General features: G+C 44.5%; 1 protein-coding gene across 1 annotated transcript in view; it reads left to right on the top strand.

Annotated features, from left to right (window-relative positions):
- The window catches only part of UBR4 (ubiquitin protein ligase E3 component n-recognin 4), a 76,551-nt gene that overhangs the window by 46,193 nt on the left and 7,135 nt on the right, over positions 1 to 23,223 (top strand). Inside the window, exons 69-102 of the mRNA XM_080358825.1 lie at positions 357 to 525; positions 1,129 to 1,273; positions 1,934 to 2,019; positions 2,518 to 2,605; positions 2,730 to 2,923; positions 3,966 to 4,205; positions 5,332 to 5,470; positions 5,947 to 6,072; positions 6,194 to 6,322; positions 6,769 to 7,112; positions 7,345 to 7,435; positions 7,817 to 7,901; positions 8,121 to 8,248; positions 8,418 to 8,547; positions 9,010 to 9,167; positions 9,694 to 9,803; positions 10,291 to 10,432; positions 11,418 to 11,499; positions 12,206 to 12,379; positions 12,797 to 12,918; positions 13,330 to 13,527; positions 13,640 to 13,720; positions 16,198 to 16,285; positions 16,686 to 16,813; positions 17,259 to 17,366; positions 17,617 to 17,736; positions 18,442 to 18,632; positions 18,981 to 19,154; positions 19,658 to 19,757; positions 20,388 to 20,606; positions 20,875 to 20,988; positions 21,253 to 21,395; positions 21,631 to 21,756; positions 22,170 to 22,364. Coding sequence (XP_080214951.1) covers positions 357 to 525; positions 1,129 to 1,273; positions 1,934 to 2,019; positions 2,518 to 2,605; positions 2,730 to 2,923; positions 3,966 to 4,205; positions 5,332 to 5,470; positions 5,947 to 6,072; positions 6,194 to 6,322; positions 6,769 to 7,112; positions 7,345 to 7,435; positions 7,817 to 7,901; positions 8,121 to 8,248; positions 8,418 to 8,547; positions 9,010 to 9,167; positions 9,694 to 9,803; positions 10,291 to 10,432; positions 11,418 to 11,499; positions 12,206 to 12,379; positions 12,797 to 12,918; positions 13,330 to 13,527; positions 13,640 to 13,720; positions 16,198 to 16,285; positions 16,686 to 16,813; positions 17,259 to 17,366; positions 17,617 to 17,736; positions 18,442 to 18,632; positions 18,981 to 19,154; positions 19,658 to 19,757; positions 20,388 to 20,606; positions 20,875 to 20,988; positions 21,253 to 21,395; positions 21,631 to 21,756; positions 22,170 to 22,364 — 4,867 coding nt within the window. The remainder of the gene's footprint in view (positions 1 to 356; positions 526 to 1,128; positions 1,274 to 1,933; positions 2,020 to 2,517; positions 2,606 to 2,729; positions 2,924 to 3,965; positions 4,206 to 5,331; positions 5,471 to 5,946; positions 6,073 to 6,193; positions 6,323 to 6,768; positions 7,113 to 7,344; positions 7,436 to 7,816; positions 7,902 to 8,120; positions 8,249 to 8,417; positions 8,548 to 9,009; positions 9,168 to 9,693; positions 9,804 to 10,290; positions 10,433 to 11,417; positions 11,500 to 12,205; positions 12,380 to 12,796; positions 12,919 to 13,329; positions 13,528 to 13,639; positions 13,721 to 16,197; positions 16,286 to 16,685; positions 16,814 to 17,258; positions 17,367 to 17,616; positions 17,737 to 18,441; positions 18,633 to 18,980; positions 19,155 to 19,657; positions 19,758 to 20,387; positions 20,607 to 20,874; positions 20,989 to 21,252; positions 21,396 to 21,630; positions 21,757 to 22,169; positions 22,365 to 23,223) is intronic.

The following is a 23,223-nucleotide window of genomic DNA, read 5'->3' on the forward strand; positions in this document are numbered from 1 at the left end:
GTCACAGGCATAAATTCTCTCTTGGCTTTTGTTCAAGAAACTATTTTGGCTTTGTCTCAGATGATTCTCTGAGAGGCTTTTCACTGCCCCATGGTTGACACTTTTCTTTTTATCACGATGTGTAGCACATATCAAGTCCTTACTGGCAAGTATTCCAGCAGTTATTCTGCGTTAATCAGGAGTACTAGCTTTTTTTTTTTTAAATAAACATTAAACTTGCTTGTTGCCTGAAACGCAGTAATTTGTCCCCATTATCCTCTCACTATGATGTGTAAAATAGGAAGCTGGATTGCCTGTGAGCTGCTCCATTAATCTGCTTTCTTATGTTTTTCTTCTGCCCACATGCTGTCCCTTAGGCGAGAGTTCGGGCAGCCAGGAAGATCAGCTGTGCACGGCTCTGGTGAACCAGCTCAACAAGTTTGCTGACAAGGAGACCCTCATTCAGTTCCTGCGCTGCTTCTTGCTGGAGTCCAACTCCTCGTCGGTGAGATGGCAGGCGCACTGCCTGGCACTCCACATCTACAGGTGAGCCGGGACGGAGCCTCAGGCCTGACTTTGCTAAGCCAGGCTCAGCTCAGATACGGAGACATAAAAAAGCTCTGTCCTTGTGGAAGAGTTAATGCTTGAGCTTCTGTCCTGAAGGACACTGAAGCTTGCAAACAATTGCATCCCCTTGAATTGCTCACACTACATTGCCATTATTGGGGCTGGAGGTAGAAATTATGACTTTTTCGTTATTCGTCAACTTTTGACTTATCTGCATGTTATTTCTGTCTGCAGAATCTGGCTCCTGACATCTACAGGAGTAGATACTTGTAGGAGAGTGAATTTGTGGGGCAGATGCAGACTCATGCAGTTAGAAGTTGGGAGTTGTGTAGGGAAGGGCATGTTTCAGGATGCTACACTCCTTCAGAACTCTTCGGTTGCTGCAGGACAGCTGCTTTCATTACAGAGAGTGCTGGTGGCAAGAAGCGATGAGATTTAACTCTGCATTGTGATGCAGAGCATATAAGTTTCTGGATTTAGTGAACTGTAGTATGCATTTTCTCTTTGACTAAGATTGTGTGCCGTGCAGGCAATATAGCAGCCATCTTTGCAAGCCTAATAGATACATAATCCATTTAACAGGAATTCTAACAAGGCTCAGCAGGAATTACTGCTGGATCTCATGTGGTCAATCTGGCCAGAACTTCCAGCCTATGGAAGGAAAGCTGCCCAGTTTGTAGATCTCCTGGGATACTTCTCTCTGAAAACACAGCAGACTGAGAAAAAGGTACGGTGTCGTTCAGCAAAGGAGGAGCAGTGATCCCGCTCCTCCTGCTTCCTGCGAGTTGTATTAGTGTTTGATTATGATACAGCTGGCACAGATTTTCTGTCAAAAGAGCTTCTGGTGGAAATTGTTTTCGTTCCCAAAATCTGTTTGAAAAGGCAGGGTCCTTAAAAACTTGGTGAGTGTGCATTTCTTTTAATTTAGAAGAAGACTTCTTTTCCATGGGAAGCCTTTGTGGGAAAATAGCATTTATCTCCTAGCTCTAGCTTATAGATGTTTGATATTTCAGCTCCTAGAAATCTTTTGTAACCACAACTTTTGTACAAAGGAAGCCATAGGATTTCTTAGGGGACCAGCGGGCTTGAGAACAAATAATTTAGACGCACTGATACTTGTATGTGTGTGTTTAAAGAGCTGGGAATGCCTTACGAATCTTGGCAGGCATTTACAGTGATTGGCTGACAAATAGCACTGTTATTGTGGTAAAGGTCTAATTTTAGCATCTATTACATTCTTGGGTAATGATTTAACCACATAAATTCCTTTGGGTGTAGTACATGCATCTTCTGGGGGAGGTAGAACGCCATGAGATGAGATATCTTTATGTCTTTGTAGCAATAAAGAAAATATTGAGCAGACAACATTGTCCTAATTGTGTTTCAGTTGAAAGAATACTCCCAAAAGGCCGTGGAGATCCTCCGGACTCAAAACCACATTCTTACCAACCACCCGAACTCCAACATTTACAAGTGAGTTACTTCTGACTTTGATCCGTTTCACTAAAGAGCTTTTCAGCTGCGATCCACGGGGGAATACACAATTCTTCTAATCAAATCGCGGTGGAGGAAGGACCCCTGCTGAGACCGCACGCTTGCTGCAGCTGGCCCGGGGAGAATCGCACGGTCCTTTCTGCTGGCTGAAAAACATGACATTCCCTGTGCTATCAGCTTTAGCTTTTTTGGCTTTAATTTTTGGTAAATGTTACAAAATATTAGCGACAATTGGAGAATATAGACTTGCAGAATTAAGTGTTGTGTTCCTAGTCAACCTTGGCAGTTAATATTATACTAAAATGCTGCCTAGTGAAGAACAATAATTTTCAACGTGGTTTATATTGTAATGCTTCTGTCACTAAACCTGGGCCCGGGGACTACAGGTAACTGCAACTATTCTGCTTGAATGGCTTGTGTTTAAATCACAGTGAGTGCCAAATTTTACATGTGTCGGTGTTGTTCCCCTCATTCCAGCACGCTGTCTGGGCTGATGGAATTTGATGGCTATTACCTGGAGAGCGATCCTTGCCTTGTCTGCAACAACCCAGAGGTGCCCTTCTGCGTAAGTAACTGCTGTTCTCAAACCTAGAGATCTCAGCTGTTTACAGCAGTGTGATTCGCTGCATTTCTGGGTTTTTTGGGATGTTAATCATACAAGCAACATGTCCTTGTTTGCCTCTTCTCAGTACATCAAGCTTTCCTCCATCAAAGTGGACACACGTTATACCACCACCCAGCAAGTGGTGAAGCTCATCGGCAGCCACACCATCAGCAAAGTGACTGTGAAGATCGGAGATCTGAAACGCACCAAAATGGTGCGAACCATCAACCTCTATTACAACAACAGGACGGTGCAAGCCATAGTGGAGCTGAAAAACAAGTAGGTTCCTTCACATTTGCTGTGTGCACAAGTCTCTGAATTTAACGTTACGGTTTGTCATGAGGCGCCTGGCTTCTTGTTTAGGTAGCGTTCCTTCTTAGCCTATTACACCCACTGTGAGTGGGATTGTTCTGATTCTCCTACTAGAATTTGTTGGAGAAGAGATCCAAATTTCGCTTAGGGCTTGAAAATATGCCTGTAAAATTTGTATATGCAAACTCTGTACAGGTTCAGTTTTAAGCACCTGACTTAATTGTGTGTGGAAACCAGTATTAAAACCAAGAGCACCTCCTGGAGAGTTTGACACTGAGAGGGATTTGGAGGTTGCAGCGTGTCCAGAAATGCAGAAAGTGTTAATATTACTTGTTTGAAGCCATATAGTAGAATTAAAATTAGAAGTTGGCTGGCCTAGCTCTCGGCTGCTGCTTTGCCCATGAAAAATGGCTCCTTTTCAATATATCACTCAGTTTGGAGCCAGTTCTGCTTATATGCTTTCCCTTCTTACTTCTTGAGATGTTCTCACCAGAATCAGATCTCTTTGGTTTAGGGATTAATCTGTGCCTGCCGCTTATTGCTTATTTGAAGTCTTAATCCTCTGTGACATCACAAGTGGCTGCTGCGGAGAGGATTATGATGTCACAAAGAGAGGATTCTGACTTCAGGTTGAGAATAAGCAGTGGGAGCAGATGAGATCTTTAGAAATAAATATCCTGTTTTCATGCAAATATCCTTACTAATAAAAAAATGGAGGTGAAAATCCCTAGAAAATGTCTGTAGAATTAAAGTTTTTTTTCCATGAGGCATCAACAGCTCTTTAATCCTAAACAGTCTCTCTCTATGAAGAGGATAAAGGCTTAAAATGTATTTCTGGCTACATATCATGTCAATACAGAAGCTAAGGAAACGAATCCTAGAACTGCTCTCCATTCATCCCATTTAAAGTAGATTTGGAGCCGAGACGGTTGCGTTTGGCTTCTCTTTGTACGTGGGCCGGCAGGGTCCTTCCCCACTGAAAAACCGCCTCTTTCTTCCCATTTCCCAGGCCAGCTCGTTGGCATAAAGCTAAAAAAGTCCAGCTGACCCCAGGCCAGACGGAGGTGAAGATCGATTTGCCGCTGCCCATTGTGGCTTCGAACCTGATGATCGAATTTGCGGATTTCTACGAGAATTACCAGGCATCCACGGAGACCCTGCAGTGCCCTCGGTGCAGCGCGTCCGTCCCCGCCAACCCGGGGGTGTGCGGGAACTGCGGCGAAAACGTGTACCAGTGCCACAAGTGCAGGTAACGGCAGCCTCCTTCCTCCCCACGGCTTTACGGAGCCCTCGTGCTGTTGCCCGTGTTGGATGTTCGACAAAATACCCCGCTATTTAAATACACGATTCTGGTTAATACAACCGCACAATCAAATTAGTCGAGAGGTATAAAACAGGCTTACAGGGATTTAATGTTAATTCAGGCTAACAAAGGAAACCAGATACCACAATGCTGAGAGAACGCAGAAGTTGCAGATCAAGCTCTCAGAAGATTAAAAGAAGAAAATTCCCAGGAGGAGGTTACTTTTGGGCTGCTTGTTCAAGGGCGCGAGGCTGGAGTTCAATTATGGGATTGCAGGGGGGTTTCCCCACAGGATCCCTGACTTAGCGGCTGGACGGACAGTGCTCGCTTGTCTATTCAGAGCTTTTGTTGTTCTCTCCTCATTCAGAGCAGGGCTCAGGGCGTAATTTACTGTGAACGATTCAAGCTTTCACTACAGTATTATAAATCCTTCTCTTTTGTGAGTTTTGTCTCCTTATCTGATATCTCTTCTCCCCTTATTGTTGTCCCATATTCCTCTCTAATCCTCATGGGATTCGAGGTGTTTAGCAGATTCTTTCCATAGATCGGGTGATTACTGGTGCATTGAAAGGTTTCCACATCCCTTCTGGAATTAGGGGAGCTATAAATCAGTTCGTGTTGTGCTACTTTAGTCTACAACAGGATAATAAATATGCTGTAGCTAGTCCCGCTGCAACCGGGTAAAGAGCGAAAGCTGTTGAAAGCCTGGACCTTACAAAACAAAATGGTTTCCTTTTATCTGTGTTCTCGGAAAGGGCACAGTGCCCTAGTCTGACGTTCTGCTGGGAATTACTGCAGTTAAAGTAGAATTGTTAGCAACAAATTCACGTCTGTTTCTGCTTTTTCTGGCCAGAACGGCTCTGCTTCTGTAAGGATTTTTTTTAATTGCCTGATTTGTAGGTTTTGATTCTCATGTATTTCACTTGGGGCTTTTCCAGGGCAGTTTGGTAGGTTAGATCTTTTAAGGGCCATCCTTATTTTTTACCTACTGAGTCCATTCATGGCTTAATTCTTTTAAGTTACCCTAATAAAGCTCAGCTGCATTCATTGACCTTTCTGGTTTGCCTTTCAGATCCATTAATTATGACGAGAAGGATCCCTTCCTTTGCAATGCCTGCGGGTTCTGTAAATACGCTCGCTTTGACTTCATGCTGTATGCCAAGCCTTGCTGTGCGGTGGATCCCATCGAAAATGAAGAGGATCGAAAGAAGGTGAGACTAATAGCAGATTCATTAATTAAATGCTGTATGTCTTGGTCAGGTCAACAATGTAGGGACATCAAAGCTCCATCCCTCTCGGGAGTAACATGAAAAGCTCTGCTCCTTCGAGGCTTCTCACTGACTAATGCATTCCGTATTTCCTCTCTTGTTCCACCAAATTCTTCAAAAGACATAATTTAGTGCTTTACTAATAAAGTAACAGTCTAGCACTGCATCTCTTTGCCTTGCTGTACAAGGGGCTGAATTTGGGTTGTGCTGACAAGCTGTGCTAATGAGACAAGAACCCATTGCACTATTTGCCCTGTCCCAAAGATTAAGTGTGCTGAGAATAGCGACAGCAGAGCGAACTCGTGGCAGAACCACCGTGCAGGATCACCTTCTTTGGAGGCAGGAGACTTGGTTGTAGTTCTGTAGGATTAAAAATTGTGCCATAAAATAAAGAGTTTCCTTTCCTTTGTTATTCTTAGGCAGTAACAAACATCAACACTCTCCTGGACAAGGCTGACAGGGTGTATCACCAGCTAATGGGACACCGACCGCAGCTGGAAAACCTTCTGTGTAAAGTGAATGAGGCAGCTCCTGAAAAGCCCCAGGTGAGAAGGGACAGATCCTGCACAGAACAACTGCAGCTCCTTGCCTCAGGTGCTGTTTCAGTGCTTATTTTTGTGTGAAACCTCCATGGGTGATTCCTTTTTGTTTTTCTCTCTGTTCCAGGATGAATCTGGTAGTAGTGGAGGGATAAGTTCTACCTCAGCTAGTGTGAACAGATACATACTCCAGTTAGCCCAGGAGTATTGTGGTGACTGCAAGAACTCTTTCGATGAACTTTCCAAAATCATCCAGGTATGATGTGCTTTGACTTGCATTTGTCACTTGTTTTCTTCCGTCACTGGATACAGCACATACCAGAAATAGAAAGCAAGATGCTGCCACTCTGCATTTAACGATATTGTTAACAATAGGTGAGCAGCTGTATGTTTTCAGGGAAATAACAAAATAATTGTTTCTAAAAGTTATGGTTACCGTTAGTACTATGGATTTGTCACGTTTCCAGTGTTACCTTGCATGTAATGTAGACAAAAAGCCTTTAAACAGCGCAGATAGCTGGGAGTTAGGCTGATGTTTCTAATGGATTTCCCAAGTCAGCCATTGACATGAAGGATCTTGAGTTCTGAGATACTTGGTTAAAAATAGTTGTCCATGAAATATACAGTGAAAATAAGCTGGGAATGGGATTGGCGATTACCTGCTGCCTCCCAATCCCACAACTTGAATTTCTCTGTTTCCAGAAAGTGTTTGCCTCTCGAAAGGAGCTCCTGGAATACGATCTCCAGCAGAGAGAGGCAGCAACAAAATCCTCGCGAACCACTGCCCAGCCCACGTTTACTGCCAGCCAGTATCGTGCCTTGTCCGTTTTAGGCTGCGGCCACACATCGTCAACGAAATGCTACGGCTGCGCCTCGGCCGTCACCGAACACTGCATAACCTTGCTCCGCGCTTTGGCGACCAACTCTGCCATCAGGCACATCCTCGTGTCCCAGGGCCTTATCCGAGAGCTCTTTGACTACAACTTGCGCCGGGGCACGGCCGCGATGCGGGAGGAGGTCCGTCAGCTCATGTGCCTTCTGACCAGGTTAGGCGTGAGTCGCTGTTTGCAGCCCTGTGACTCCCAGCGAGCTCTGGAAAGCCACTTGCATTAAGAAATGCGTGATCGGAAAGGAATAGCTTCGTAGGGCAGATATCTTACATCAGCAAACTGCAGACTGCAACTGCTTGTACATTTATTATCAGCTAAGCTGAAATCCCAAGAGCTCTTGGTATTTATGCACAGCGTAACAGTGTTCTCTCTCTCCTTCTGGAATTAGGGACAATCCGGAGGCCACACAGCAAATGAATGACTTAATCATCGGGAAGGTTTCTGCAGCTCTGAAGGGACACCGGGCAAATCCAGACTTGGTGAGAAATCCCAGTGTTCTCCTATTTCTGTTTTCTGCCCCTCTGCGTCTACTACTGTATTCCAGTCATTGCATCTTCTCCCTTATCACCGTCTGTTTGTAATACAGAAGGTGTTTGTGTCTTGATAGGAATTAAGATAAATGCCACAGTAAAGCAAAAAATGAACCGATCAGGTTTATGCCTGAGTTTCCTTGGGCAGTTCTATCTTGGCTGTTCCTTACAGCTCTCTCAGATGGGTTGCCAGTTGTCCCAAATGAGCACGGGATTAAATTTACTTAGATCGATGTGTTTTGAACCTGTGTTTTTTAAATATCAGAAGGCAAAAAGGTCTGCTGCATGACCAAGACCTCTTAAGCTTCTGAACACGTATCTGTGTTACAGGCTAGCAGCCTCCAGTATGAAATGTTGCTGCTAACAGATTCCATCTCGAAGGAAGACAGCTGCTGGGAGCTCCGGCTGCGTTGTGGTGAGTTCACGTGGCTAGCGTGAAAGCTTTATTTTAAAACAAAGGGAAAGGTGGCAAGACTCTCTTGCTATAATGAAAACTGTTTTCCATCCATGGCTACATGAAAATGTGATAGTTTTTCTTGAGGATATGAAGTCTTACCTAACTACTTTCAATGTGCTGCATAGAGCTATGGAGGCAGGTTTTACAGTGACACGAACATTTATGTGTGTGTTTCAGCTCTCAGCCTCTTCCTGATGGCAGTGAACATTAAGACTCCAGTGGTTGTCGAAAACATCACCCTCATGTGCCTGCGCATTCTTCAAAAGCTGATCAAGCCACCTGCTCCTACCAGCAAGAAAAACAAGGTACTGCCTTAGATGCTGAGCAAAGCATCTGAAAATTGGCTGATTAAAGTCTGGCACGCTGATCTCAGTGATGATTAACTTGTCGAGGAAGCCAGGGCCTGCTTTTTCTGGTCACGGTTACTGGGGAAGCACAGGTTCTGAAGAATCATGGAGCTTTTTTGTTTATTAGGATGTGCCTATGGATGCTCTCACCACTGTGAAGCCTTACAGCAATGAAATCCATGCACAAGCTCAGCTGTGGCTCAAGAGGGACCCCAAAGCATCGTACGAAGCTTGGAAGAAGTGCCTCCCTGCCAGAGGTAGTCCTGTGCTTTTAACTTTGTGCAATTTTGGGAAAGAACATCTATGTCCCTTTAGGTTTAGTAAGGGATGTATTTCTGTAGTTGTTTTGGCTACTGTCCTGTGACATTTAATGCCATCTTCACACTTAGCGATTGTAGCACTGACTTTCCTAGGCTGTGTTGCTCAGACCCTGAGCAGAAAATGCACTGTGCCTGAAGATAATCAGGAGAATGTCAAAAATTAAACTTGTTGCTTATTTAAAATAATATCAGCCAATTGAAAAGCTGACTGAATTCCCTGAGAGGCTGCGGACAGTGAATGTAGCTCCATGCAGAAATGAAAATGGCAGCGAAAGAGATAAGAAGCTACTCAGCTTCTCAGCTGGAGTTTGGAGAGTTCCAGTACGAAGAGAAAAATGCAACAGCAGTTCGCAGTCAATAGTTGCTGATGGTTCTCCTGGGCTGTGTTCGATATTGCAGGTATAGACGCCAATGTGAAATCTCTCAGCAAAGCTGAGCTTCACCAGCTCTACTTGGCAGAAAAGTATGTCTGGAAGTGGAAACAGTTCATGAGTCGCCGTGGGAAGAGAACTTGCCCTCTGGATCTCAAGCTGGGACACAATAATTGGCTGCGACAGGTAAATGTGGGTGAAAATTGCAGTGGGATGCACTGGGCAGAGTTGACAGTTGGAGATTATTGGTAGTTTGCCACATTTTATGCACTTTGCAGGTGATAGGAGCAGTGATATTTTGGGAGACTCTACAGAGTGCATCTAATTCTAAGTCAGATTTACAGCTCTGTTCTCTTAAAAATACTGAATGTAAACATCCAGTAGTCTGCATGTTCTTAAACTCTGAACTTTTAATTGCCGCGGTGCTCCTACCTGTCTACTTAACTTCATTTTGACTACTGAATTTTCATAGACCCTGGGCAAAAGTTTTTGTTCTTGTGTGCATTTGGATGAGTATGTCGCCTACACAGGACATTGTTTAAACATTTTGGTGGCAAGCAAGGTAGGGATTCTCAGAGAATGTAGTCTTTGGAGGAATAAGAGAGCGCTGCCACCAGGTCACTGAACTGTCCTCACATATGCCCTACCTTTTTATAAAGTATCACTCATCTGTACGCATTAAATGATACAGTCTTTAATGTCTATGCCTTAGGTGCTGTTTACTCCTGCTACCCAAGCCGCAAGACAAGCCTCGTGTACGATAGTGGAAGCTCTGACCACCATCCCCAGCCGCAAACAGCAGGTCCTCGATCTCCTGACAAGGTATTTCCGTGTTGCCACCTTGGCAGCTCCAGGATTAGTTTTCTTCAATTCCCATGAGAATCTCTCCTTTCTTCCAACTTTTCTCACACCTCTCCCTTGCATAGACCTCTGGTTCACAGGTCTTTTGGGGCTGGATTCTACACCTTCATTAGCCAGGATTATGTCTGGCAAGAAGCTATTGCAATTCTGTGCTTATTCCAGAAGTAAGCAGGTGATGTTCAGCTGTGGGGAGATTTCCCTGGCTTCTGAGACAGCAAAATAATAGGGTGGACTCTCTTTCCAACTCCCGTGACATAACTTACCCCAACTGACACTAGTAACACAGTTGGAAAACTCCTTTTTGGGACAAAATATCACTTTAGCCATCAAATAATGAGTATCAGTTATGCTGTTAACTGGGAGAACAGATTCTGGAGGCTTTTGTGTTTCTATGTGAATACCTCTTGTTACTGCAAAGTGCTTGTCAGCTTGTTTTTCTCTTCACTAGTTACCTGGATGAGCTGAGCATTGCTGGCGAGTGTGCCGCCGAGTACCTGGCGCTGTATCAGAAACTCATCAAACCTGCCCACTGGAAAGCCTACCTGGCAGCCAGGGGCGTCCTGCCCTATATCGGCAGCCTCATCACTAAGGTATGGAGCTGTACAGAGAAACTGGGTGGCAAAATTTTACGCAGAGGGTGGTGAGAGCCTGGCCCAGGTTGGCCAGAGAGGTGGTGGCTGAACCATCCCTGGAGACATCCCAGGCCAGGCTGGACGGGGCTCTGAGCAACCTGAGCTGCTGAAGATGTCCCTGCTCATGGCAGGGGTGGAACTAGATGAGCTGGGGAGGTCCCTTCAACACAAACTGTTCTGTGATTCTATGCTTCTAAAAGAAACCTTATCCCTACCAGTCAGTTTGGCTTGTCTTGCTTTCAAATCTTCATCTCTTTGTTCAGTGCCCTGTTGCTGACCCTTGCCGTGTTTATGAAGGTCACACTTCTGTGCTGTCATCACTAACAGCAAGAGCTGCAGTGGTTTTAACCCCAGCTGTAGCATTCCTGAGCTCAAACTGGCTGATACACATTAATTAACTGCTCTGGGGGCTGGTGTATAAATATTGCCTGACTCTCTTGGCACCGGATCCAAGTTGGAAGCTGCCTTAGCTGCCAGACTGGCGTCCGAAAGCCCTTAATAACGGGAGGATTAGATGTGCTGCCGTTCCCTGAGTGTGAATTACAGCCTGTTGGGAAGCACCACGTTGAAGTTGCACTTTTCAGAGTGTTTAGGTCTTAGGAGTTTGCTGTGGTGGTCCCTGGTGCACTCTAAAGAGGCAGATGACACTCTCTGTAGAAATAGTGACCTTGAGTCCATCTTGAAGGGCCACCAGCAGTGGTAATAGCCATGAGGCAGATATAGGGAGGAAATAAGAGAGATGTTTGGGCTATTTTTTCCCCTCCCCACTGCTGCATTGTATTTCTAGTTTTTCTACGTCTGGCTCGGTTTCTTGGCTCTGTTCTTTGCACCTCGTGTTCACACGCAGGTCAGCGCGTTAGTTTTCAGCACGTTAAACACTCACCAGCTAGTCCTCATTGACACTGCAGTTTATTGTCCTAATGGACTTGTTAATTATTTCCAGGAAATAGCTCGTTTACTCGCCTTGGAGGAAGCAACACTCAGCACTGATTTGCAGCAGGGTTACGCCTTGAAGAGTCTCACAGGTATGTGGTGGCATCAACATGAGTCCTGCAGTGGGATTGGAAATGGGGTGCTGGTTGTTCTCTAGCAGCATGCAGCAGAATTTTCAAAGAGCTGTGATTCAGTGTTTTGCAATTGGCAGCACTGGGTTTTCGCCATCAGTTTAAAACTTAATCCCTAAATAGATTTTTTCCATGTTTTTTTGTGGTCAGTTTGAGTTTTTAGTTCCTTGAACTGTGGCACTGTATCATAAACTTCATCATACCACTTTTCTCCTCCGTTTCTTAATTACATTTAAGTATAAATTCCCGGGACTATTGTAAACACTGCTGATTTATTCCTACTTCTTGTTTCCTACCTAAACTATGGTAGGTTTTTATTTTTGAATTTTCTAGGCTACGCTTTTTTCAAAAACTGTTGGAAATGGGTGTACATCATTAACTAGGTCATTTTTTTTGTATCCTCTTCCATGTTCTTCAGAAATTAACGGACTAATTCATAAAGCCTGGCTTCTTGCAAGAAAAAACACGTTGATAAATATGTCATAGGAAAGAATCCAAATATTCTCTGATTCTTTCTTGTGAGAGTGACGCAGACTGATAGTGGGAGTTGTAACAAGCCATTTCATTGTGCTGATTTGATGATATTGTGTCCTCGTTGCTGGCCACATGAATTTTAGAGCTAACAAATCAAACTCTCCTGCTCACTAGGTATCTCGTTGCTTCCCAGGTCTTCTCTCTTCTTTCGTGGAGGTGGAGTCCATCAAACGGCACTTCAAAAGCCGCCTGGTGGGTACGGTGCTGAATGGTTACCTGTGCTTGAGGAAGTTAGTGGTACAGAGAACAAAGCTGATCGATGAAACCCAGGACATGCTGCTGGAGATGCTGGAGGATATGACAACAGGTAAAACCACCTCGGGCCCATGAAGCCAGAGCTTGGGTCAACCAAGATCAAAAAGCAGATTGGTATAGCCACAGAAAGAACTTCTTTTAAAAGGCTGCTCTAGTGAGGGGGTTTTTATGGCTTGGACCTTCAGATATTTCCTGTTGGCACAGAAAAGGGAAATAACATTCCTGGAGCCATCTCTTACTTTCCAGGAATCTAAGCCTTCTTCTTTTTATGTTTTATTGCAGCCCAACATGCGAAGGGTTTTCCTAGTGAACATACTAATAAATAACCTTTTAGTAGTGGATATGCAAAAGAAGAGGGCACCAAAGTATAGTGCTTATTGCAGCAAGTTTTATTTTGTGTGCTGAGTTAAAATGGAACCTGTGAAATAGGCTCCTGTATCTTTATATCCTGTATCTTTTATCTTGGCAGGCACAGAATCTGAAACCAAAGCATTTATGGCAGTGTGTATAGAGACTGCAAAACGCTACAGCCTTGATGACTACAGGACTCCAGTCTTCATCTTTGAGAGACTGTGCAGTATTATCTATCCTGTGAGTGTACAAACAGCTATAACATTGCTTAGGAAGTTAGATTTCTTAAATAGACATGGTTTCTTGCACTTGGGCAAAAAACCAATAGTGTATACAATGATGATTTAATATTAGCCAGCATAGAACTGTAGTGATATATCCCACTTGGGGGGTTTAATATTCGGGTTCCCTGCTGTGACATGCTCTGTGCAAAACAGCAGAACCAGCAGAGTTGTTTCATGCTGAGGAATTTGCTTACTAAATGACCCTGAATGTGCCCTAAGTGCCACGTGTGTGCCAGCGTACAGCAGGATGCGCCAGTGGTGAAAGGACCAAAGGTTTAGGGACATCCTGGCGCTTGCTACCATAAAAATGCAGGAATGGGAGCATGTTTAGGGGAAAACTCACTCTGTCTCTGCTGCTGTTCTTTAGGAAGAGAATGAAGTGACCGAATTCTTTGTAACTCTGGAGAAAGATCCCCAGCAGGAAGACTTCTTACAGGGCAGAATGCCAGGAAATCCCTACAGCAGTAATGAGCCTGGCATTGGGCCACTCATGAGGGACATCAAGAACAAGATCTGTCAGGACTGTGACCTGGTAGCTCTGCTTGAGGATGACAGCGGAATGGAGGTGAGAACGTGCACATATAGAGTTCTAGGGTGCCATTTCCAAGCAGCTGATGGTTGCTGGGGCGGAGCCGCAATGAGAGTTTGTTCTTGACTTTTTATTTTCTCCCTTTCAGCTTTTGGTGAACAATAAGATCATCAGTTTGGATCTGCCTGTGGCTGAGGTCTACAAGAAGGTGTGGTGTCCCACTAATGAGGTGTGTGTTATCTTTATATATGTTAACAGCACAAAGCACCTGTCTGTGACATTAACAAAAAAAGCAGAGGAAACAAATAAAAATGCTACGAGTCAGCACCTTTTTGTGCTCTCCGAGGATAAACTGTTACCCAGTTTTGCAACGTGATTTAAAAGCACATAATGCTGACCCAAGTGAGTGTATTGAACTTACCCGTGTAGCTTATCAGATGTGTCAACTGTCGTCTTGAGTAACAAACTTTCTTACACTCCTTTTGGGAAATAGCTGAACTTTGTGTCATCGCCTTTCAAAGCGCGTTTCACAGTCCATCTGCATGTGAGGGTTTAACATGTATGCGCAGACGGGGACGCCAGCTTGCTCCATCAATCTGCGCTTCGGCGACGAACCCAAGTTATTTATGCAGAGAGAGCATCCAACATTTCTCCCAGTTACTTTGCACTCCTGCTCTTGTGCTTTTCATGTGGGAATCTCAAGAACGTGACAGATCCTCCCAGTTAGCTCTTAGTAGTATGTTTTACCTGTTTATCAGATGAAGGAGTGGAGCCAACAGCCTCAAGGGACCAGTCCATGTCACAGTAGGTTTGTTCCAGAGGTAGATGTGGTCCAGAACGAGCTCTTCCTTTTCTTGCAGCCACTAAAATAAAGGAATCCATCAGACTAAATCAGTCTAAATCTTGCCTATTATGAATGTTTTCTTTAGAGGCACTTGAGATCATAAAAAACAACTGATTTACCCAACACTTTTTGTTCATTCCTCATTTACTCTTGGGTTGCAGTCACCTCTGACTGAAACCTCTGTTTCCTGAAACCATTTGTTTGCTAAGCTTGTGGGGAATTCAAACAAAACACCTGTTCTCAGTGAATTATGATATGAGGAATGGTTCTCAGTGAGCTTTATTTAAGTAAAAAAGCCTCTGTACTTCAGAATCAAGCCCAAGTCTAGGTGATAGTGAGAATTTTTTAGTAAGGTACCAGGTTGGGTAGGGAAGCATGGTGCTGGTCTTAATCTGTGAGGTCTAATTGGTGCTCTAATCAAGTTACCGAGGGAAATCGTGCCCCGACCTGGGGCAGCGAGATGCCGAGCTGAGCCGACGTGCGGCTGATGGCGAAAGGCAGTTTGCTCAGCGTTCCGTCACCGAACAGCTTTCATCTGTCTTCCTTTGTGCGCTGCTCCGCAAAGCGCCTCTGGAGCTGAGCTCACGTTCCCTAGGATATAGACAGGCGCACAAGAACGCAACCTCAGGCCTCTTTTTGTTTCCCTTGTCTCTCACTGGCTTTTTTTTTGTTCATCTGCCATTTTACCAGGGCCCCTGTGGTGTTAATTGCTGGTCTCTAGCGTGGCCTTTGAGCAGATCTTCCCCCCGGGGCTTTCCCTGTGCTTATGTATTTGCTGTGACATTAAGCGCTGCTTATTCCACATTAGGCTTAGTGCGCTCGCTGACAGGTTTTCTCTCGCAAGGTCTCCTGCTCCCAAATCTGGGATTTTTCTTTTCTGCTTTTTATTCAGTCCTATGGATTAAAATGGAAAGTTTAGTGAAATGCTGTCAGCGTCTCCAGCTGGAAATGCATCTGGAAAACTAGCCCTTTCCCAGGCGAAAAGCACAGCTTGTGCTTCAATGGGTTGGGCTGTATTATTTTAGTAATATGCTGGCCTACTGAAAGCTCGTTAAGTTGCCTTTTCCTCCTCCTCTTCCATTTTCCATCACTGCAGATTTTATCTGTTTGAAAGCACTCATCCAATTAGCCTCTCCTGCTTCGTTTACTGGGCTGTGCCTGATCCCTGTATTTCCCACGCTGTGCAATACCCTTGGAGGGAAAAGTTGCCGTGGAAAGTACACGTTTCTCTGTCGATGAAACACGTTTTGCTTGGTTAGATCTTTCACTGGTGCTAAAGGAAACTGTTGGAGAAGGTAGAAGGAGGAAGAGACTATTACCAGCCCATCCATCTAATTAGCAATGCTGAGGAAAAGCGGACAGACCAATAAATGAGTTATTGATGTTTTTGCAGGTGGTGGCTTCACTGTTGTTTTTAATTCACCTTAGTAAGGGGAAAAAGAGGGATTGAAAGATTTCGCTGTGTTAACATCCGCGGTCAAAACAGCGCAAAGGAGAACTGAGGCTGGAGGGTGTGTTACACACTAATGAGAACTGGACTCATCAACCCAAAAGTCAATTTAGGCAGGTGATAAGCTCCAAACAGACTTTTTTCTAACCAGAATTGTTTAGCAGAGAACCAGCTAGAAATGGGGTTTATCCAAAGCTATTCAGCGCTCCAACATGATAAAACACAGGTTCGGATACTGGTTAGGAGTTCAGTTACTACACAGCTGATTAAAACTCAAGGGATCCCAACTTTCACGTTCAAAATGTGCATCTCAGAGGTACCCATGTACTTTGGGACGGGAAGAGATGCGTCTGCCACACTCACGTATGTGTCCGCAGAGGTATGGTTAACATGATGCTCTCCTCTGGTGCAGGGGGAGCCGATGAGGATCATTTACCGCATGCGAGGGCTACTGGGAGATGCAACGGAGGAATTCATCGAGTCTCTCGACTCCACTACTGGTAATGCACTTGTCTTCTGAAAGCTGGGATTAGGTTTGAAATCTGAGGTTCACTGCAGAGCAATGACGCTCTTATCCTTACAGCGCTGAGCTTACAGTTGATTGACGTTGCTTTTGCTACATTTACCTGCTTCACCTACAGTGGAGGAGGATTTTAACAACCCTTTAAATCTGTACTTTCAATGTGAACGCTTGCGTGGCGCAGGGACCATTCTGCCTGCCTCTTCTTCATATTCCTGCTCATAATTCTTTTCAAATTCAATATGGTTGAAGTGACTTGAACTCGTGGTGAATGTGTCCTACTGTACTGCGGTTTTGCTTTGCTGTTTTGTCTGGTGGGCTGCACGAGCTTGCCATGTTGTGGCTGCTTCCTCTCTTCACAACCTGTATCTGTCCTGTAGATGAAGAGGAGGATGAGGAAGAGGTTTATAAGATGGCCGGTGTCATGGCCCAGTGTGGAGGCTTGGAGTGCATGCTCAACAGGCTGACCGGCATCAAGGACTTCAAACAAGGGCGGCACCTCTTAACCGTGAGTCTCAGCTTCTGTCCTTCGGGCTCACGAGTTACATGATGGAAAATGCCACAAATGTTAATCAAGTTTAGTTCTCTGGGTTGTGTTGCAGTTTAAGTGCTGGAGCAGAGATTTCAAGTCACTAATTAATGAAAACCTGAGAAATTCCTTCTTGTCCTCTCCTGTTCCTTTTGGTTAACAATTCTTTACAAAGACTTTGAAGTGTGTAGAAGCTGAGGAGTTGGTAAGACTAAATCCGATCTGGCTAGAGAGATTATTTTTCTGCCTTGGCCTTACTTGAAAACCAAAGCTGTCCTAAGGTTAATAATGGTGTAAAAGTCTGGCTTGTAATTAACCCCACAAGTCTGGAAACGAGCTAGATTATTAGGTGCTTCTAGTTTCAGCAAAATCCTCCTACTTATTTTGAAGGTACCGTAGAGAATGCATTCTCTGTATTTTGTAGGTGCTGTTAAAACTCTTCAGTTACTGTGTGAAGGTGAAAATAAATCGTCAGCAGTTGGTCAAGCCGGAGATGAACACTTTGAATGTCATGCTGGGAACTCTCAACTTGGTAAGGGCAACCTCGACTTTCATAGTGTTTTGTCTGGACTCCGATGAATTTAAACCACCTCTGAGTGTCATGTTGCCTTATAACTAGAAGAGATCTTAAAGATCTTAAAGATCTTAAGAGATCTTAAATATTGCTGGGCTGGCATTGCAAATTTTCTGGTAGCCATTCTTTATCTGTTAGCGAGTGGAAGTGTGTGGGTCAGTTAAACCAGTTACTGCTGGTGTTGCAATAACTGGTGTCACCTTTCCAGGCTCTGGTGGCAGAGCAGGAGAGTAAGGACAGCGGAGGGGCAGCCGTGGCCGAACAAGTGCTCAGTATAATGGAGATAATTCTGGATGAATCCAACGCGGAACCTCTGAGCGAGGACAAGGTGAGTACCTGGGGCTCGGTGCACAAATGGAAATGTTGACTGGGATTCGAGGCTTGTAAATACCTTACGACAGCGATGCTGAGCTCCGGGAGCTGCAGAGGTGTGTTAAACGGGAGTCTAACCCTTGTTCCGCTTGCTGGCGTGTCTTGGCAGGGCAGGAGCGCCCTGAGCCAGCAGCACTGCGGGGCATCTGCAGGATGATCTGGCACAGCCGGGGTGGGGGTTATTAAGCACCACTTGGATCCCTTCCTTGCTGCTTTGGGCCACAGGCCAGTGAGAGACAAGAAGAGACATGGCTCTGCCCTGGGTTTTTTGAGTGTTTTTGTACATGTTGAAAACGTGATTGATTTTTCCAGGTAGTTGAGGATAAAAATTATATCTCAGCTAGACTGAGAATGAGAAGTTTCTTACTCATCTTTTGAAACTCTTGGCGTATATGAAGCTGATGGCCTTTGGGTTGGAATTATTAGTCGTTTTTGACTGGAAAATGCTTTAATAGTAAGTGGAAGAAGTCAGGTGTCAGGAAGAGGAGTTGATCCAGCTGTTGCACAGACATTTGGGAATGAGGCTGGATCTTGTTCTTCATCAGGGTCTAGACCTCTAATCCTTTAAGCCTGGAGCAGTCTACTAGCTACCAGACTGAGGGTTTTCTTGAAGGTTGTAGATTTATTCCTGAACATAAATCAGGCTCTTCTTCCTTTGCAGGGCAACCTCCTTCTCACCGGTGACAAAGATCAGCTGGTAATGTTGCTCGATCAGATTAACAGCACTTTTGTCCGTTCCAACCTCAGCGTCTTGCAAGGCCTGTTGCGCATCATCCCTTACCTGTCCTTCGGGGAAATGGAGAAAATGCAGATTCTGGTTGATCGATTCAAGCCCTACTGCAACTTTGATAAGTATGTTGTCATATTTCAATTAAAAGCACATTAAATCTGTTGTACTGACAAGTCTATACCTTTTTTTTTTCCTTATTGATGCTTCCCTCGGTGTAATGCAAAGCCTCAGAGATTCCTGGTGCATAAGCTTAATTTCCTATTTCACTTCTAAGCTATTTTAAAAAGAAATACGTGAGCATGTAGCTCAAGAAATAGGGCTTTAGAGTATATTCTGAGATGACAAGGTCTGAGTAGCTTTTCTGAGCCTTTAAGCTGGAGTAGGTACGTGCATTCAGTGATAATGTAATGAGAATTGCAGGCAGAGATTTTTGCAGAGCCCCCAGTTTACCGTTTCTTCTCTTCATTCAGGTACGACGAGGAGCACAGTGGAGATGATAAAGTTTTCTTGGACTGCTTCTGTAAAATAGCAGCGGGAATAAAGAACAACAGCAACGGCCATCAGCTGAAAGATCTCATCCTTCAGAAGGGAATTACGCAGAATGCCCTTGACTACATGAAAAAACACATCCCCAGCGCAAAGAAGTAAGCGTCACTATGTAATATGTGTGATGATCCCAAACATCCTCCTCTCATCACCACAGCAGTCTACCAAGAAAGCCATTAACTAGTCCATGTTCAGAAGCGTTTAGATTTGGTACAGCTGTGATGCAGAAAGTCTGTTGAGACAGTGCTGCTCTAGAGATGGGCTAAAAACCCGAAAATCTTCCCATTTGATACCCATCCAAGCTGGTTTCCCACATATCACAATGCTCATGTTTCCTACCTGTTCCTTACCTATTACACTGAAATAGAGCTTTTGCTGTTGATGACCAGCTCACGAACATAAATCAAATCCCAAGGCTACGAGCTGACACTGTGGCTCTTAGTGTGCACAACATGCAAGTGGGCGTGCGAATGTCGCTTCATTAATTAACGGACGAGGGATCCGGGGGGAAGGGTGTTTGTGTTGCCTGCTGGCTGACCGCCAAGTGCCTTTTTGGAACGAGTGACCGCCCTTCAGCTGCTGCCTCTTGTTTTCCGTGCAGTTTGGACGCAGACATATGGAAGAAATTCTTATCTCGACCTGCGCTTCCTTTTATCCTGCGCCTGCTCCGCGGACTTGCCACCCAGCACCCTGCTACACAGGTGAGGACGCTGTCCCAAAAGCCAAGTAGGACGTGGATGACTTGTTAAACTATTTGTGGCTGTAGTTAAGCAGTTATTTCTGTAGTAGTTGCTTCTATGCTGTTTTTTGCTGGACTTGAAGAAAGGCAGCAGCTTCAGGTATCATCCACTAGTCTGGGAAAGTCTGGAGGGCAGAGATTTTGACTTTAAATAGGTTCTCATTCTGTGTGGGGTGAGATTTATGCACCGATGTGAAGGGAAGGTAATTCAGGACTGTGAACTCTATACAGGGTGTTTCAAAAAGCTGGACCCAATTGAAATCACCATATATTGAAATTGGGTCCATCTTTTTGAAACACCCTGTGGTATTGATAAGCTTCGTAGGGCCTGATTTTTGTTATAAGAATGCTCTTTATCCAACACGCACATCTGATCTCTGGTCAGTGTAGAGGCACATTGCCCCAGTCTTGTAGGCAGTTTTAGGACCCAGGATCCATAATGTAGGAGCATCAAAGAAGAAAATAAGACACTCGGCAAAAATTGTTCCAAATCAGTGCTTCTGCTCAGCTGTTGTGGGTGAGATTAGAGGGATCAGTCGCTGTCCCGTGCAGCCTTTTTCTGAAGCAAGTGCTATTTTTCAACCCCTGTTAGGTGCTGATCGGTACAGACTCAATCACCAACCTGCACAAACTGGAGCAGGTGTCCAGCGACGAGGGGATCGGGACGTTAGCGGAGAATCTTCTGGAGGCACTAAGGGAACATCCAGAGGTGAATAAGAAGATTGACGCTGCCCGGAAGGAGACGCGTGCAGAGAAGAAGCGGATGGCCATGGCAATGAGACAGAAGGCCTTGGGCACTCTGGGGATGACGGTAATGTCTGTTTGCACCGACGGCAGACTCACCATCTACCAGTCTTTTATTTCTGTCTGGCTAAAACTGCCACACAAGGAATTGTGTAAAATGATTTACTGATGAATGTTGCAGAGCTCAAGCCCGCGGTTTGCCTGGTGCTGCTGGGAGAGTAAATATGGTTGCTAATAGCAGGCTGGGAAATGGGCTGGGCATTCCTGTGACGGTGCTGGGGACAGTGGCATTCATCGGTGTCCTTTTAACTTGCTTGGCTTGTTCTCTCTTTCAGACGAATGAGAAGGGTCAGGTAGTGACCAAGACTGCACTGCTTAAACAGATGGAGGAACTTATAGAAGAGCCAGGTCTGACTTGCTGCATCTGCCGGGAAGGATACAAGTTTCAGGTGAAGCAAAATACATTTGCAAAGCTCTCTCACAAGGGTTGGTGTGTTGGCTCTGGAAGATCAGGAAATCTCAGGTTTAATTCTTGGGATCAGAAATTCCAGAGGTGGTTGGGAAGTGGAAGTGTTTTTCCAATGAAAGGTGGAAAAAACATTTGATCAGCGCAAGTTTGAGTTGGAGACTGGGAAAGATGAAATTCAGTGCAGCGTCAAAATAATGCCAAGCGTGGTCTAACGTTCTTTAACGTAGCTGTTGTGTCATTGCAGCCTACGAAAGTCCTGGGTATTTATACTTTCACCAAACGTGTTGCACTAGAGGAGTTTGAGAACAAGCCCCGAAAACAACAGGGATACAGCACAGTCTCTCACTTCAACATTGTCCACTACGATTGCCACCTTGCGGCTGTGAGGTACGTTCTGGTCACAGGCTGGGTGGTCGTGGTTGATGTTATCCAGGGTGGTTTGTGAGCCTGCCACTTGGCCTCGTCACTCAGAGTGGGTTTGCTTCTCTGTGGTCTACCTGGACACTGAAAAATAAAGCCCATAATCTAAAGAAGCTGTGAAATTGTCAATTTTTGACGGTTTCGTAGACTAACACTTGCCTTCTTCTAACTGGCCTGGGTATGGCTTGCTTTCTCACCACAGACTTGCTCGCGGCCGGGAAGAATGGGAGAGCGCAGCCCTACAAAATGCCAACACCAAGTGCAATGGGCTCCTGCCCGTGTGGGGACCTCATGTGCCAGAGTCTGCTTTTGCTACTTGCTTAGCACGGTGAGTAGAAAAACTTATTTCTCGAGCTGTTTTTATTTGGATACGTGAGTCAGGATGATACCACAGAGGCCTCCTCGTTTCAAACCATGGATGATGGCGGCTAAATCTTAGTAAACCTGAGCCAGATGGAGATGGTTTGTCCTGTTGTCAATATTCTGCTCCACCTTGTTTGGGGTTTGTACAGTCACATTAGAAATCAGGAGTGGTAACATCTTTAATGTATCCCAAGCTCTGGACATGGGAAAATGGTATCTATGAGTGTATATATGTGTGTATTTATATATATATATATATATGCAGATGGAATTGGATATAAGCTGAGATTCTTAGCTATGGTGTGGAAGAAAAAAGCTGAAATGAAGTTTTGAAAGTGGTTTTCTTTTAATAAAGTAGTACTTACTGCTGTTTTTCAGACACAACACGTACCTCCAGGAATGCACAGGGCAGCGGGAACCTACCTACCAGCTCAATGTCCATGACATTAAACTGCTATTTCTCCGTTTTGCGATGGAGCAATCATTCAGCGTAGATACTGGAGGAGGAGGAAGGGAGAGCAACATACACCTCATTCCCTACATAATCCACACGGTGCTCTACGTCCTCAACACGTCAGTACCTTTCTCTTTGCAACAACCTCTGCTTTCCACTCTTTGTCTCAGAAAGGTCTATAAATCTGGGCTTTGTTAGGTCTATGTGGCAAAAAGGATGGGAAAATCACACAAAAGTTTTAGAAGGAAGCAAATTGCACATCTTAAGCAGGCTGTTAAAAGTTTACATTGTTTGGAGTGAAGCGTTGCTGCCTGAACATGCAGGATAACAGGGAACTTATTGAGTAAAAGCAATTGGGAATTAGCTTCTCTTTCCATTCTAGATGTAATTAATACCTCTGGGCTGAGCAAGAGGGTTATTAGATTAAAGAGACACTGGCAGCTTAATTTTCTCAGGAACAGAGAGAAGAGAGACACTGTGATGAAGTAATTGCTGTTAGTTGAAAACTTAACCCTGGTACCATCTTATCCAATATTAAAATAGCAAAATCAGTTTTGTTTCCTGTTTTGACATAGTGCAATTCTCCTGTATTGTTCAGATCCATCGGATTTCGCTGTCATTTTTAAGATTTTTTTTTTAAATTAGTATTATTATTAGTATGTTTTAGCAGCTGAAGCGTTTCAGTAATATCTTATTTATACAAAGCATAAGTGTCAGGCGTGCTTTTGCTTGACACTATGTCTAAGTTTACAAATGTGTAGGCGCTATTTGTGTAGTTAGATACCAGAAAGTAATACTAATTAGAAGAGGGTATAAATGTTTGAATATATGCCTGTTCAACCAAGGTCACTCCAAATGAAGTGCAATGAAATCTCTGTCTTTCCCGCCTGGAACTAATCAACGTTTTGGCTCTAATACAATTTGTCTATTGTTTTTAATATCTATCTCCAGATCCCTGTGCTATTGTTTTCCAAGTCC

This window comes from Nesoenas mayeri, assembly GCF_963082525.1.
Source record: "Nesoenas mayeri genome assembly, chromosome: 24".
Classification (NCBI taxonomy): Eukaryota; Metazoa; Chordata; class Aves; order Columbiformes; family Columbidae; genus Nesoenas; species Nesoenas mayeri.